Below are 17555 nucleotides of genomic sequence, written 5' to 3' on the forward strand. Positions count from 1 at the left end.
CTGCTCCAGTAAGGGTAGAGGAATGGGAAATGGTGAACTGTTACACATTTTCACTAGAATAAGTTAAGGGGGGAACATGTTCTAGCACCCCAAACTGCATAAATTAGAGAAGAACTCTTAGGAACAGGTGACATTTATTCTTCACCAAGAAATCCAGGAGGAAGATTTCTTCCTACCACTAACCTCAGTTCCTAAATACCCACCTATCCCATTCCCAATCCCAAAACTTTCTGTATGGAAAATTCTTTCTGTATTATACCAGAGTGACTCATCCCACCCTACACCTGTATATAGTTCAGGATGTGAGTGGAGTAGATAAAAAGATAGTTCAAGCCAAATTCTGGACTTTAGGACTTTTATCACTTTGAAAATGCCTGAAAGGTTTTAGAGAAACCCTTTTGTACTTTTTATTAGAAAATAGTGTTTTAACTACAGGACATCTAAGCAGGGTCAAATAAAGGACCCCAGGATAAAACTAAAAAGGCCACTGTTAGGCTTACTACAAAGGACTGGTCATCTTTTAAAAAAAAGAAAAGAAGAAATCAGTAAGAGCTGAAATAACTCCTTCCTTTCCCTAAGTACAAGTCCACGGATATGGAATGCCAACAACCCAATGCAGCACACAGAGAACACCACACTCCATTAAAAGAAACATTTATTGAGCAGGATCACTATCCTTGGTTATTCTAAGGAAAGATTGTTCTCTTCAGAGGACATGTTACCATGAAAATGGTGAAGCTTTCTCAACAAGGACCTGATAATTTCTTCAGGAAATTTTTTTCTCCTTTGTAGTCCTAAAGAAGGGTTTTCTGTTTGAAAAGAAGAGTCAAATCTCTGAACACAGTGTCTTCAAAAGGGGTGAGGGGGACTCGGGGGACTGGGCATAGTTGACATATGCTGATGGGTCTTGGATGGAGCACAGACTACCCAGAGTGTGGGGAAGGGTGTTGACTCTCTTCCAAAGAAGGCAAAAGAGCTGGTCCTTGAAGGCTACAACTTTCTTGGGATGTCTGATCCTGACTCTGTTCTTTATAGCATTTCTAAGAAAACTGGTCAGCAGTGACAGCTTCTTGATTGCAGCACTCAGTATTTGCACAATCTTTGTGATGTGCATCAGAGAGAGCCCTGTAGTTGGAGGGATGTCCCTTGTCAGGCTCTTTCTAGGCCTGCAGTTCCTACTTCTGTTGACTTAACTTGAAGGCCTCAAGTTCATGACTACATGCCAGTTTCTTCTCTAGGATCTTCCCAATGGTTGTCATGAGCTCATGAGCTTCAGGAAGCTCACAACTCAAAAAGATATCTGCACTTTCAGCTGCGTCATGTTTCTGTGCAAAGGTTGATGTGAACTTGGCATTTTGCTGGGGAGTTTCCAGTCCTTTGATTTTTCTCTTGGGATTGATCCACTGAAAAAATTGCCTCATTTTTTTTCTGAAATAACTATCAGGAGGAAACTGTTCATCTTGTGACAGAGATGTGAAAGTGCCCTCGAATCCTCTGTTCTCAATAGGGTGGCTCCTCTTTCCAGCTTTAGATGTCCTTACACTTGAATCCTCACTTACACATTCTCTTGCTTTGGAGCCCAGGGTTCTCAGTTCCTTTTTAGTTGGTGGGAAATGGTTATCTTGACACTCCCGTAAAACATGCTTGGAGACCCGGGACTCCTGTCTCAGCTCTGTGCTGATCCCACTGTCCTCAAAGTGGACATGAGGACCCTTGGAAGCTCCCATGTCCCTGTTGGAGATGCTCCGGGATGGAGTCAGTGAGGACATGCAAAGTAAGCTATCTGAAGTAAACTCACCAAGGACCTGGTTTTGGGGGTTTGGTATTTTAGAATCTTGGGGGTCTGATATTTTTGATGAGGGACATTCAGTGGTCAGGGTAGATTCTTCTTTACTCATATTGACATTTATCATTTGGGAGCCTCCAAGCTCCTGGGTTGTCAAGATGTCACAAGATGGTGATTTAAGAGCATGCAGCTCCTGGGCCTTGAATATCTCCCTGAACATGCAAGAGATGGAAGAATGTTCTAAATTTTTCTCCATTGTCTTTTGGCTGTGAATCATTTCTGCTCTATCACTGGAATCCACATTCTCATACCTTGGCTCAGGTCCAGCTCCAGCTTGCTTTCTGGGCATCTCTGGGCTGCATCTATTGTACAGTAAAGTCTCACTCTGACTCCCTTTATCTGTGGTGCTCTGTGTAAGGAGCTGAAAAGCCTGCCTGCCATGTACAATTGTCTGGACGTTCTTTGCAAGCTTATGTTCCATATCAGTGTGTGATGTTTTCAGGACTCTCTGTCCTTCACTGTGTACATATGAGGAATTCAGAGGACAATCCAAGATGGGGACTGAATTTATTGTTCTCAGGTTGTTTCCCTGAAAAGTTTTGGAGCTTCCCTCAAGAGGCTTGGAAACCTCAGCTTTGGAAACTACCCCAGAAATATGGGTGCCTGAGGAGGGGAATTGGGGAAGAGGCCATGTTTTGGCTTCTCTGAGTGCATATAATTTAATAGATTCAACAACCTTCAGTGGGAGGCCCCACCTCTGACTCACACGAAACCTTATAATATGGGCTTCGAGTGCCTGTTGAGTGCTGGAATCAAGAAAAGAAAGCTCTAGAGTGGTAATCTGGCAGTAGGCTCTACCAACCATTGTGGTTTTCAAATTTGTATTTTCCATATTGGTCTGGGAACTCCCAGGAGAAGGTAATGTATTATCCTTAGCCAGCCATGAACGACACACACTTATAGGGATCCTACCCTCAGTGATCTGCCAAGACTTCTTGCTCAAATGTAATCTAAGAATGATCTTCATTTGATTCTGGTCTATGTCCTTCCTCAGGACATTTATTAATTCATTCCCCAAGTGACTTGTTGAGTGACACACACAGTTACTTTTTATCTCTGAGGCAGCCCTCAGACCCTTCACTAGGTAACATTCTGAGACCATTTGTGGGCTGTCTTCTGGGCTCTTCTCTAGGATATACCCAAGATTTCGCTTCACATCCTCTCTTAGCTGACATTTTTGTGGATCCCCCTCACAGAAACTTCCTGGTAAACTCAATTGACCCATGCCTAGAGACTTGCTACACTGTCCCTGAAGGTCAGAGAACTGTAAGTGAGCATGACTGCCTTTCTGTTGAGAGGTTTCTGTTAATTTACACTGAGGCGCCATCAGTGCTAGAGACTCTACATTCCTATAGGCATGGGAGCACCAGGGTGGAATTAACCTCCTTGGAGCATAGAGCTGCAGTTTCTCCTGGGGCTCACTGGTGATGCAGAAATGGCCAGGGAGGGTAGAGGCTGGTGCATAGGCATGGGATGACTGGCTGACCAACGGAAGGTTGGGAGCTCGAGGACAAGTGGCCTCTTGCGATTTTTGGAAAACAGGGACCAAATCCTGCAAACTTTCCTGTTGCTTCTGCAACGTGTGGCATTCCAGGTGTTGATTTTCATTCAAGATATTAGAGTCTGACTCATTCTGGGGTCTATGGAAAGACTCTTCACAGTCTCTAATCTGGGATGGAGAAGAAGATGGTTGGATTGGGAGTTGGGATTGAAAGTGGGGTTGATGCTGCACCTGAGTGAAAGATTGTGACTGGGGCTTGATTTGAGGCAAATGTTGAGAGTCTACATTGAGTAGAGGAAGGACATGGAAATGAGGAAGTGGTGGAGATTCCTGTTGCTGCATTTTGACTGTAGAAGCATTACAGATTCCATTGAATAAAACAAAACGAGTCTCTAGTGGGGAACTACTTCTAGAAACCAGGAGAGCAGCCACCAGGGACTCACTGTGCAAAGAGGGAAGACCCCAGAAGAGCTGGCTATATTTCTGCTGCAAGGTTTTCCCCAAAGTCTTGACATAAAAGAACTGCTGGCTATTACGCAGCTGCTCTGGTTTGTCTTCAATGTTCCAGCCAGTTTGGGGGACTGTAGCATCCTGTGTATCAGGTGGTTGTGATGACTTCCCTGAAGATGTCTGTTGGTATTCTGACCACACTTGTGTTGAAAATGGTCCCTCCTCACTTTCTTTCTTCTCTAAAATCTTTCTCTTTTTTACTTTTCTCTCCAGGAGTGCCTGGATGTTAAGGCCTAGGAAAGAATGGCTACTGGCCTCCATGGGCTTTGAAACAGAGTCTCCCCAGGGACAGGTCTCTGGTAGATGGAGGAAAACATGCTCTTGCCGAAAATGAGAGTGTGATAATGTGGGGAGAAACATGTTCTTGGCCAAAGCCTGCCAACAGGAAATGTTTGATATTAACAGGTTTGAAAGGTCAGAGTCTCTGAATGTTGGGACACGAGTGGACAATGCACCAGGACTACCTGAAGATGAGTCCTCTGCAACAGGCTTCGATGAAGTGAAAACTGATTTCGACTGAGTCACAGTGGAAGGGCAGTCTGGTGGTGGTGAAACAGACAGCACTGGTGGGACAGGTTGACAACCAAATGAATCGATAGGCTTCGTTGTTTCTGACAAACCTGGTAAGGAGTTGATAACTTGAGTAAGGTTGGGATCACTTGAGAAGATGGTATTCAGAGATGAAGTGGATTCTTGGTAGATAATAGGATCTGTTCTTTGAGTATCATGTGGTGAGAGAGGGGTATAGGCAAAGGGTTGGGGTGGGGAATGGTCTACTGGAAATTTGGATTCCAAGGTAGGAAAAGGTTCTGGTAGCAGAGTAACCCAGTGGCGAAGGTGAAACAAAGTCAGTTAAGGGGGTCATTGGATTAGGGGAGAAAATATGGAGTTGTGGCGGGAAAGGCTCAGTCAGAGGGATGGGGATTGGGTCTCTTAGTGGGACTACTGAGAATGTAGGAGAGAGAGAGGATGATGACTTAGTACCAGGAGCTGTGGAAGCCAAAGTAGTAGCATCTTCCAGGGCCTCTAGGAACAGCAGCCGATTGACTTCAGCAGTTGCGTTATTACACACCTCACAGGAGGGGTCTGGACATAACAGCTGACGGAAGCGGGTGGTATCATGATGCTGGCCTAGGGGGCTGCAGGAGACAGGAAGTACAAAGCTGCAACCAGGACTAGAAAAAACATAAGGGATCTTGGCAGGTCTGGCAAAGGTAGGGTCTCAACTGCATATAATCCTTTCAATTTTCCTATTTCCTTGATCTCACAATATAACTTTTACTTCACTCCCAAAGGCTTTCACATCCTGACTCTGAGGATTTTCCCTCCCATGTAAATCCCAGGCTTCACTGAAACCTTACAAATTCATAGACTGTGCTTGAAAAAGGGGGATTACAGAAACAAGGTGGTAAGTTTAGTCACCTTTGCAGAAGAGAAAGCACCTTCCTTGCCTCCTCTTCTTCACTCTGGCGAGATTTCCAACCTGAGAAACCAGGAGAGAAATGAAGGTAGAAGCAAAGACATCTTATAAGAGAACATTTAGAATGTTCTTTAGAGGTACCTTTGGAAGATTGATTTGAGATCCCCAAAAATTAGAATACAAGGCCATATGTTCAGTGACAGTAACAAAGCTCAGATGTCCATTGCTGTATCACTCACAAAGGGTTTCCACATGTATCATCACATAAGAAATTCAAAACAACCCTTTGGGGAACACTGGTCAATAGCTATCTCAAAGAGAAATCTGAGTTCCAGAAAGCCAGAGTCCTTTTTAAAGTCAGTACACAGCAGTTCTGACTCTCAGCACCTAAGGGCAACACCCCTTCCCCAGGTCCATCACTGCTTCTTGTCCAAGGATTACAGAGCAGGGAATCTAAGAAGTGTCTCAGGTTTTGAGTACCTTCTCATGAGCCTCTCTGGGGGCTATTTTTTGAGAGGGATTATATCTAGTGACTGATATCCTCAGAGACCATGGACCTGGGACTTCATGGAAAGCAGAGAAATGGTCACCCATGGGGAGTTCAGGTAAAATAGGCAAAACCTTACCTTTTAGTGCCCCATATTTTTTTCGCCTCTTGTCTTTGCCCTCATTCTGGGAACAGAAAGAAGAGAATGGGGGGCTAAGACATTTCTTTCAGTCCTCTCCATAGGAAACTGAGACATTTATGATCCAAGAATAATATGACTGTTTTCATTAACAGAACTTGTACTTTGTCTTTTATTGTCTTTTAAGGGGGATAAAATATTGTCAACTTTTTTCTTCCTTGAAAAACTCAGAGGAGGATTGTGTCTAAGAGGTTCATACATGGCATTTTCAGTCAGAAATCCTCTGCTTGAGGAGGACATAAAATCTGAGGTCAGCAGTCTCGTCTATGCTCCCTTAGCTAAGGCCCTATGACCTGGGACAGAGCTCAGGCTCTAGCCTCTGTCTGCTCAGAGGCTGTCAGAGGCTCAGCACTGTTCTCCTGATTAGTCCAACACAATGGAAAGCTTGGTCCAGTGACTCCTGACACGAGAATGTGACTCCTGATGAAGTGCAGAGATCCTAAACTATCTAAACACAATCTAGAGCTACAGATATGTTGTGTGGGGGATTTTATCTGGAAATATGTCACCACACCCAGACAACTATGAAACCTTAATCTTCCCTGAACCATTAGACACACTTGATATTTTCCCCTACAAGAGTGATGTTCTCTATTCTCTTCTCAGACTCTCCATTTTAGGTGACTCTCTGGCCCAAACAAACTAATTTATACATGTGGGAAGAGGAATAGGAAAATAAAGAGGCATTTTGCGTGGGGATACTTCTGGTTCCAGCTCCCATATTTAAAGAGTTTAGGAGTCACTTCTATAAACTTTAGTTTATAGAAGTAAAAATCTGAAAAATAGAAAAGCAATGACTTTTCTTGGAGCCACCAGAGAACTGAAGCGCAAACCACTACACAAGATTTTCACAGAAGGTGAATACAGAGAATCATAGTCAAGATCAACTTACCTGGAGCAGAAGCCTTTGGAGCCATAAACTGGTAAGAACACATAAAAGACATATTGACAAACTGCTGAAGGATGCATGTGGGCTAGCATGAGGGTGAGGAACTCATGGAGTTGCTATCTTAGGGGAGCCCCAACTATTTATGAATTTTACCTCCAAGAATCCCTTTAGGTTCTCACAGTGAAAAACCATAAAAAAACTCTCATGTTTCTAGCTAAGCCATTGTGTGAAGTGAAAGATAACCATTTGGAAATATTCCCTGAATGTTATCCATCACAGAAACCTCCTCAGTTGGGAACAAGACCATCAGAGCTTTACCTTACATAGGAGAAGGAAAATTACTCAAACTCAGCCTTCCCTAAGCTTCTTGTCTCATCTGAAGAGTGAAAAGTGGGGGAGAAAGGTTAACGACACTTGTAGACTTCACAACCCAGGGACACAAACACAGTGAAGGACTGAGATTTAATCAGATGTACTCCCACAAGACCTGACAACCACATCAACAGAGCTCCAGTAGAGTAACAGAGGATCATAGCTGAAAGAGCTACACAACATAGGCTCTACTTAAGGAGGAGATTTAGGGAAACCTAAAGACACCACAGGAGACAAAATAAAAAAACTAAAATAAATTGAATCCTCTCACATATACAGCTACAGTAAATATTAAACACAGTCAACATAGGCAGAAAAAATAAAACTTCATGCTAATGGTCCATTTATTCCAGTTCCTGTTACCCAAAACATGATATCTGGCTTCCATCAAAAAATTACAAGTCATGCTAAAAGCAAGAAAAAGCACTTTGAATACACAAAACAAGCATCAGATACCCATTTAGATGTGACATAGATTTGGGAATTATCATACATGGAATCCACACTAACTATTATTAATATGTTAAGGGTTCTAATGGAAAAATAGACAATGCACAAGAAGGTAAGGAATATACACACAGAGAGGGAAGCTCTAAGAATCAAAAGATAATATTCAAACCAAAAATGTTATAACAGAAACAAAAAATGCATTTCATTGGCTCATCTTTACATTACATATGTGCAAGGAAAGAATAAGTGAGCTCAAATACATGTCGATGGAAAAATGTGTAAACTAAAATGAAAAGAGAAAAATAATTTTAAAAAATGTTAAAACCCAGAATAACCAGAAACTCTGAGTTTCAAAATGTATAATATACAGGTAATTGGAATATCAGAAGGTGAAAAAAGAAGAGATGGAGAAAATATTTGCGGTAATGATGGTGAGGAATTTTCCAAAACTAAAGACAGATTAACCACAGATTGTGGAGGCTCAGAGGACATCAAGCAGGATAAATATTTTTTTTAAAGTCTACACCTGCACATATCATAGTCAAACTCTATAAAACTGAAAGATGGAATTTTGAAAGAATATTGAGAAAAATAAGAATATAAGAATTATGGGCCTCTCACCAACCACACAACAAGAGAGTAAAGTAAAAGATTTAGCGTTGAAAGGAGAAAAAATACCAACCTAGAATTTTAGTTCTGGTTAAATTATCCTTCCAGAGTGAAGGAGAAAAAAAACTATCACAGACAAACAAAAACTGAGAAAATTCAGCTGCAGCAGATTTGACCTGCAATTAATGTTAAAAGAAGATCTTCCGGGAGAAGGCAAATGATAACTTGGGTCTATGTAGGAAAGAAAGAGAAGAAATAAATGAGGATAAAATAAAACTTTTATTTTTATTATTCTCAGTTCACCTAATAGTAATAAAGACAATGTTTTAGAGCATTATATATAGTATATGAATAAGTGATTTGAATGACAGCAATGTTGCAGAAAAAGGAGGGAGGAACTGAGAGCTGTTGTAAGGTTCTTGCATTACCTGTGAAGTGGTGTAGTATTATAGAAAAGTGGACTTAGCTTTTTTGTCCATGTATATTAAAAACTCTAGGGCTACTATCAATATAGTTGTTAAAGAAGAAAACTTGATATTCTAAGACAGAAAATAGAACCATGGAATATTTGTTTAAGAAAAAGTAGAAAAAGAGGGAAAGAAAAAAGATTCAATGAAAAGTAAACAGTTACAGGTATGGTAGATATTAATGCAAATTATGAAAGAAATCAGTAAATGTGAATGTTCTAAATTCACCAATTAAGAGTTAGAGACTGTCCATTGGTTAAAAAAAAGTAGTATTTTGTGTACAAAACATCCACTCTAAATACAAAGAGACACAGAGATTAAGGGTAAAGGGCAAGAGAAAAATGTACCATGCTAACAATGACCAAAAGAAAACAGGAGTAACTATATTATTTTCAGGCAAAGCAGACTTCGAATCAAGGAAAATTATCAGGAATAAGAAGAGGCATTACATAACAAGGGGTCAATTCCCCAAGCTGTCACCATAATCCTTAACATCTTACAACAAAGTGTCAAAACAGGTGAGGTAAAAACTCATAGAACTCAAGTAGAACAGTAGATGAATCTCCTGTTGTTACTGGAGACTTCAACACCCCTCTCCTAGAAAGGAACAGATTCAGCAGACAGTAAATCAGTAAGAATGCAGCTGACCTGAACGGCACCGTCAATCATCTTACCTAATTGATATTTATAAAAACTTCATCCAAAAACAGAATTCATATTCTGCTCAAGCACAATATGAAAATTTGGTAATGAAACATTTACCAAGATATACCACGTTCAGTGCCATAAAACACACTATAACAAATAGAAAAGAAGTCATACAAAGCGTGTTTTTAGACTGCAATGGAATTAAAACTAGAAATCAATTATAGATAGATAGCTGGGAAAAATCCTCAAATGTTTAGAGATTAAACAACATACTACATACTAATGGGTCAAGGAAGAAGGCTCAAAAGAAAAAGAACTTTAAACTAAGTGAAAATAAAAATACAATAAAGGTTTTGAGATGAAGCTGAAGCAGCACATGGAGAAAAATTGGTAACTTTAAATGTATGTATTTGGAAAGATTTAATATTTACCTGATTGATGTATCTCTGTTTCCGAAATACTGAGAAACACGGATTCCTTTTTAGGTAGCACAGTGACAGAAAGAGGAGCCCCATCACACACAGGAAGCCAAGGATGGGAATAACTAAGAAGTAGAGCTGAAGTTCACCCATGATGAGTAAGGCTCCTCAGACAAAGGTTTGCACCATTGAAAGTGCTTTGCTGCCTCAGGCAGCTGGACATTGAGAGCACATTCTATACTCAAGTTCCAGGCTGACATCACAGAGCTTTAGCACAGACACCGAAGGTTCTTGAAATGGGGGAGGGGACAACTAAGGGAAGATGAACTCACAACCCACCCCACGCCATTATCCAGCCCAGTAGATCTGTTCATCCCTACAGGGCCTTTACAATCCCTCCAACTTGACTTCCAACTCCACCCTTTCACCACACTGTATATTTACCTTAGTGAAATTTTCTATGTATTCAACCCATTAACCCAGATAGTACTTGAGGCCTTTTATTGTTTGGTGATCTCCCTTTGGACCCCCCACAACCTTGGAAAGGCTGCTGTGTCCAGGAACTTACACCTCCAAGATCTACTCTGTCCTTATGTATAATGTGTTTGTACCTGATAAAACTGGAAATATATTCAGTGGCAACCCCACCCCCATATCGCCCTAAAGAATCCACATTTACCAAAAAGCATGAGAGACCAAAGTAGCCTGTACCAACAACAACAAAGCAAACAAACAAACAAAAAAAAAACATGAAAGAGAGAGAGACAGGACATGGCAAACCCATGGACCCATGACAAATAACTTTAAAATCTTTAATAATCCTTTTTATCCCAATATCTCCTTTAAGCTATTCAGTCCCTTCCAGCCATATATTCTCTCTCTGCTCTTCCTTTTTTTTCTATCTGCCAAACCCCTTCACTCCCTACGAAACTTTAATTTCTTCATTTTACAGAGCAGTTGTACTGGCCCACAACCTGCAGGACCAAACAAGCCTTCATTTAGGGAGTGGGCTTCTCTTCAGCATAACTTAATGAGCACAACTCATTCGAAATATTTTTGTGTTTCTTGAATCACACTTCATGGTTACTTCTTCCATGAAAAGTTTATGATTCTTTTTTCTCAATTTACTTTCTCACTTTGTACCAAAATTCTTATTGGTATCTCTATATATACCTTTTAAAACAATGCTGCATTTTTTTCTTGATAGTGTTTCTCTATGCCATTTAATACTTATAACTCCTTCAGCTTCATTATTAAGATGTAAATTACTGAAATGCAGCCTACCATGTCAACTCCTTACTTTGCTTGCCTGCATCCCCTTTCTGAGTCTTGGCCCCAGACACCCAATCCTTTTCCTCCCATGTGGGGAAGTTTTGCCAGTAATGACAGCTCCATTCGTTGTGTATCTTTTCCTGCATCCATGTCTTCACCATTGTCTTTCCCGGAAAAGCAGGGTACATTTCAAGCTTCATCCCTTTCCCCTATCCTTCCTTGACTGATGGAAGTGTCTCCATTCATAAAAATCCCTCCACACATCTTTGCATCTCTGCTATTTTTTTAATACCAAGTCTGGTCCTATTTCTGTGGTTCTTAGAACTCACAACTACAAAGACATCCTTTAGGGGTGTCCAACATTTGGGTGTCTCTGGGTCACACTGGAAGAAGAAGAGTTGTCTTGGGCCACACATTAAATACATTGTGACACATAATCCCAAAATAATTCTCATAATGTTTTAAGTAAATTTATGATTTTCTGTTGGGCTGCATGCACAGCCATCCTGGGCTGCACGCGGCCCGTGGGCCACAGGTTGGGCACCCCTAATTAAGCCCCGCCAAGAAATTTCCAAGTGAGAAGGCATTATAAAAATAGCACATAGTATATATTCTTCAAAAAGGCCCTGTCTTAAAAAGGCTGAGAAAATTCTCCAGATTAAAGGAGAATAAAGACACATGACAACTAAAAGCAATACGTGATTCTAGACTGAATCTTGAATTTTTTTTAAAACAAAAAAACATACACAAAGGACTTTACTCAATAAATTGACAAAAATAGAATAAGAATGGGAAATTAGTTAAAAGTTTTATGCCAAATGTGAGATTTACCGAAGGGAATAAGTACTATATGTAAGAAACTGTGCTTTTTCTTTTAAAATATACAATGAAATACTCAAGGAGAAAGTACATGATGCATGAGACATATTCTCAAACACTCAGGTATGTATGCATAGTTTTAATTAATGTATATGTGAGTGTGCTTATATACAGAGAAATGCAAGGGAGGGAGGAGGGAGAAACAGGATATAGTAAATGGGTCAAAATGTGTATAGGTAAATCTAGACAAAGGGTTTATGGTTATACCATCCATGCAACTTTTCCACAAGTTTATCTACAAATAAATACATTTTTTAAAATGGACCATGGACTGTTGTCTTGAATTTTACCTGAAGTTTGAGATTTCTGCCTTTGATTCCCAAAGCCAACCACCCCAACCATATCCATCCCCCAGAAGTGTGCAATGCCAACTTCACAACAGTTGTCTCGGGTTCTGTCCCAGGCAATAAACCTAGAATCCTCTGCACATTTGGAGCATGCTAACATTTTAACAAAATACTGAAGAACACCCCATGCCCTTCCACAAAAATGATTGAAAAAATAATACACAACATAAACCATAAAAATTTTTCAAGATGTTTACTGCATGGAACCCCTAATTTCTTCCTTTATCTTTTTTTTTTAAGGTTTATTTTATTCTTGTTCAATACAGAGGGGAAAAAAGAGAAAGAGAGAGAAACATGGATGCCAGAGAATACTGCACACCCATCACCTGCCTTCTGTGACCGGCAATTGGACTGGAGACCTTTTAGTTACAGAACAACACTCCAACCAATTCAGCTACACTGGCCAGGGCCCTAGCATCTTTCTTATCTGGTGCCACCGGGTCATTTGTCTTCCGGGTGTTTGTGGAGTGAATGACTTTGCCAGCACAGCGTCCTCCGCTTTGCTACTCACTTAACTCTCTCCTCACCTGGATTTCCATCTTCCAGAAATGAGCTGACATCTTCTGAACTATCCTCTCCCCTTCTTGTCATTCTGAAGATATATCCATTTTAAACCCTTTACTTATTTTAACAGCTCTATTGAAGTTATAGTTCACATACCATACAATTCACCCATTTTTAGTATATTCAGATAGGTACACCATAATTTTAAAATATTTTCATGACTTCAAAAATAAACCTTATAATCTTTAGTTATTATCCCTCTCCACCCCTTCCCCCCAGCCCTAAGAAACCACTAATCTACTATGTCCATGTAGATTTCTATATCTGGATATTTTTCATATATGGTTATTTGTAATTAACCTTTTCACTTTATTGTATTATAAAAATAGGATGTATTACACATACCAAATTGCAATTGCAAAAGTTGGAAGAGATACATGGAAAATATATTGTTCTATCTGCATGTTTAAACATTTGTGAAAAAGCTTTAAAAAATAAAAGATGTTTATGTAACTCATAAGGAGATGGAGGGGGCAAAAGGATACCTGGCCAGGGTGTATCAGTCCATTAAGACTAGAATTTAGCTCTCTCTCAATATGGAGATTTCAGGAAGTGTTAGCATGTGTGTGTGTGTGTGTGTGTGTGTGTGTGTCGTTGAGGGGGGAAACCTCTTTCCATGTAGCATGACAGAAAATGGAAAGGAGGATGTGAAAGTATTTTTTTATGTGTTTTGTTGTTAAGTTCCCATCTCATGGCTTTTAGCTCCTCTGTGAACAGTGGTCCAGCACATCATCTGAGCAAGTGAAAATGGACTCAGTTTGAGGAAAGTGAGATTGGAAACAGATTTGAGCAGCTTTGGAGAGAGAATGGATGAAGGAAACAGGGACCTAAGCTCCATTTGTTTGTTCACATGTTAAGAATGGGGTAAGTTTTATGGAATGAATTAATGATTTCCAGGTAGTTCTGGGGCTCCAGTAGAATCAATTGGGAGATTTCATCCAATAAAATAAAATCTAGATCAGTTACTTATAGGAAGACACTTCTGGAAAAATATAGAGTTGAAATTTTGCCAGATAGGAAGTACCAAAGAGGGATTAGAAGGGACCCATTAGTAGTGGAACTTTTTAAAAGTTGGCTACCTGATGGACCATCAAGTCTACCTGATACGAAAGGGAAACAAGAGCTTAATGAATTGACAGAGAGTAAGGGGCGAAAATGAATGACCTGAAGTAGAAAAATTAACAAGGGGCATGTACTCTGGAAAGATAGGGGATGAGGCCAAAGGGTGGAAGGTCAGACTATTACTCCAGATGGCAGAGGTGTTCCTGGCAATAAGCTCTACAGTGGGGCAGTAAGTGCACTGGAGTGGAAGTAAAGGACCCTAAGATGAGATGATACAGGAACCGGGAGGCTGAGTTATTGGCTGCTTGATCCACGTGGTTGTTACAGCCCTCCATTGCCTGCTCACCTCTACCTTCGGCTCCATTTCACCTTTTCATCCTTCCCAGGACTTTCACAAAATCTGCATTTTTTTTGTTACCCCAGGCTTCTGACCTCACAGGGTCAATGGCATAACTCTGGACAAAAGATACATGTGTGGCAGTGAGTGAGAATTGTGGTGAACACCTGGGTTTTTTGTTTTGGGGGGGTTTTTTTTGTTGTTTTTTCTTGACATTCAGGATTCACAAAGCTTACTGGAAAACTACCTCAAGTGCTCTCTAGGACAGTTGCCCATTTTTGTCTCCCAGTCTGTACAAGTGGAGTTGCTTTCTCTCCAAACGTTTATGGCAAGAGTGGGTATGAGTACAGGTTTGGCCAAAAAAAAAAGAATTCCCTGAAGGTCCATGGTGAACCCTCAGACATCTTTAATCCTGGTGCATAGTCTAGAACTCACCTCTGGTTCATGAGCTGTAGGTGTCCTGGGGGAGATAATCTATAGCTCCACCAAAGCCATAAATATCAAAGGTGACATCTTCATCCTGATAAATGACCTGTACACACTAAAGGCAAGACCTTGTATATTTCCATCAGCATGGATGAAAGGGAGGCACCAAGACCACCTTCCCCAAAGACAGGGGTGCCATGCCTGATGACACCCCTGCGAATATTGCTTCCATCCTCAAGGAGCAGCCCTCTGACTTTTGGCTGTTAGGCATCACTATGCTGTGCAGCGCTCTGACCAGCCTTGGCGGGTGGGGCTTAGATCAGACGGAGGAGTCTGGGAGCAAGAAAGGTCACAGTGTGGGGATGGTGAGGTGTAAACCTGTTCCACCAGCAAGGTCACTCTTTCCCCTCTTCGTTTGTTTTTACTTTCTTGCTTAGTCTAAGGCATCTTTTCCTTCCTTTCAGCTTTATTTTACCATGGGAGGTAGGTAGCTGCCTGGTTAACATTCCTCCCACTGGTAACTGAGTTGTTTTGCTCAGAAAAAAAAAAAGTCATCAATCACTCAATGTGAAAAAATACCCAGGGAATGGAACCACTTCCCCAAGGTGACTTTCCAGTAGGGATACATCAGTGTCAAGGTTAAAGTATGCATCCCCAACCTATTATCATGACCCATGACACATATTTTTTGAGCAGCAGGTATGCTGTTCCTAGAACCTACCCCCAACTAGCTCAGGATTCCCTGCAGCAATATTCCTCCAAACCCTCCCATTGAGGCTTCATCCACCTGTGAGATACTATGATCAGACTTTAAATAATGATTAAGGTACTGTTTCCTCTTCACTTATATTTTCTAAAAAATATACCTTCCTTGGTATTCAGATATAGAAGGCCTGTCTTCTCTACTGCTCAAAAACATATCAACTGTTCTCTGAGGGGAGGTGCGGGCTGTTATACATGTTTATTAGGGCTAAGCTACAAGGTAGGTGACAGAGCTCATCTCCTCAAACTTCATTGAGGAAAACGGTTTTTAAGGAAAGGGGGGACATGGGGACATGATATTTGTCAATAACAGCTCCAGGGTGATTGGCCCCTTGAAAGCCAAAGGAAGCAATCAGCAAAAGCTGAACTAACTACCTCCTTTCCCTACTAAGCATAAGCCCTGAGAAACCCAAATCCTATATTCCCAACATGGTACACAGAAAACACATCACTGTTACTAGTGAAACATTTATTAAGGCAAATCAGTATCTCCATAAGGAAGGAATTATTTGGGGGTGGAAAACTTTTTCCCTTGGAAATTCTGCAGAATTATTTTTGTCTAGTTGGCAGAGATGGATCTCTGAACAGAGGACCTTCAGCAGTGGTGAGAGCGGCAGGAGGCCCCTGGCAGCTTGAGCCCTGCAGGTGAGGCTTAGATGGGGCACAATCCCATTGCAGCACACGAATTGGGGGTGCTTCTGACATAATAGATGGTTCTTTCATGCCACAAATTTCTGGGGTTGTCTGTCCCTGTCTCTAAAGACAGGTTATTTGTGGCAGCACTTGGTATTTTCACTTCACAGGAAGGAGCCCTGGAGTTGAAAGGATGCCCCTGGACAGACTCCACCCAGGCCCACACTGCTGCCTTCTGCTGAGCTTTCCTAAACTTCACTGAGGAGGCAGAGGCTCATGAGGACAGATGGTATCTATTGCCTGCTGATGTCCCAGTTTCTCCTCTAGAAACTTCCTAATGTCTATTATGACTTTCTGAGTTTTTGTCGTACCAGTAAAGGCACCTGTACTTTTAACTGGGCCTCTGCTCTGTGCGGATGAAATGGGGCTGCCCTTTTCCTGGGAGTCTTCTTGCTTTCTGCATTTCATCCCAGGATGAAGCCATTGAAAAACAGTGGTTCATTTCATTTCTGAAAAGGCTTTCAAAATGAGACTGTCCCTTCAGAGATAAGGCCTGAAGAAACTTGCTCCCAAGTATCTCCTCTAATGCCACATATCAAGTAGAAAGTCTCTTCCTTATAGGTTGGCATGTTCCCAACCCTGCATCCCCTCCACCAAGCGCTTCTGATTTGGAGCCTGTGGGGCTCACCTTCTTTACAGCTGGTGGGAAGCTGTCACCCTGGCACAAGTTTAATACATACTTAGGGATCCAAGGCTCCATACTGATACTGCCACTGCTCCATACTGACTCCTCTGTCCTCCAGATGGACATGCAAAACCCGGGAAGCTCCTTTGTCCACACTAGAGACACCCTGAGCATGTGTCAGGGAGGCTTTGGAAGTCAGGCTCAGTCATGTGATATGTCAGTGGGTTGCACCTGGGCCTGGCTATGCTTCCTGTTCTCCTATTTAGACTCTGACTCAGCGATTAAGTTCTCTAAGGGCTGATGATTTAGGATTTTGGAGACCTGATCTTTGCTGGGGGGGGGGGGGGTTTCAATGGTCACAGTAGTTGAACCTTTACTCTCATTCACATTAATCCTTTGGGAGGTTCTCCGCCTGCTAGTTGTCAAGCTGTCATTAGATTTGGATTGAAGAGCACTGATCTCCTCAGCCATGAATGTCTCCCTGGACATATTGGGCATGGAAACAGGTTCTGATTTCTTCTCCATCTCTTTGCCCTGACCCATTTCTACTTTATACCTATAATTATTACTTTGATCCTTTGGCACATGTCTGGCCTGGCTTGCCTTGTGGGCAGCTTTGGGAGCTGAATGTTGGCTATTAGAGAATGTCTCTGACTTACTCTGCCAATGATGCTGTTTGTGACAGGCAGGAGTGGCATCCCTAATTCTCTGAACCTCCTCTGCAAGCCCGTGGTGGGTACCAGAAGGAGACTGTCTCAGGGTCCCCTGTCC

At 41.5% G+C, this 17555-nt stretch overlaps 1 protein-coding gene across 1 annotated transcript; it reads right to left on the reverse strand.

Moving 5' to 3' along the window:
- Positions 1-1175: 1175 nt before the first annotated feature.
- LOC112304409 (spermatogenesis-associated protein 31D1) lies at positions 1176-17327 on the reverse strand. The gene is made up of 4 exons (XM_071220516.1): positions 17162-17327; positions 6856-6883; positions 4842-4996; positions 1176-4666 (listed from the first exon to the last, which is right to left on the reverse strand). The coding sequence occupies exons 1-4, from the start codon at positions 17325-17327 to the stop codon at positions 1176-1178; spliced, it is 3840 nt and encodes a 1279-aa protein (XP_071076617.1).
- Between the last annotated feature and the right edge of the window lie 228 nt (positions 17328-17555).

Source organism: Desmodus rotundus, chromosome 1, assembly GCF_022682495.2.
Source record: "Desmodus rotundus isolate HL8 chromosome 1, HLdesRot8A.1, whole genome shotgun sequence".
NCBI lineage: Eukaryota > Metazoa > Chordata > Mammalia > Chiroptera > Phyllostomidae > Desmodus > Desmodus rotundus.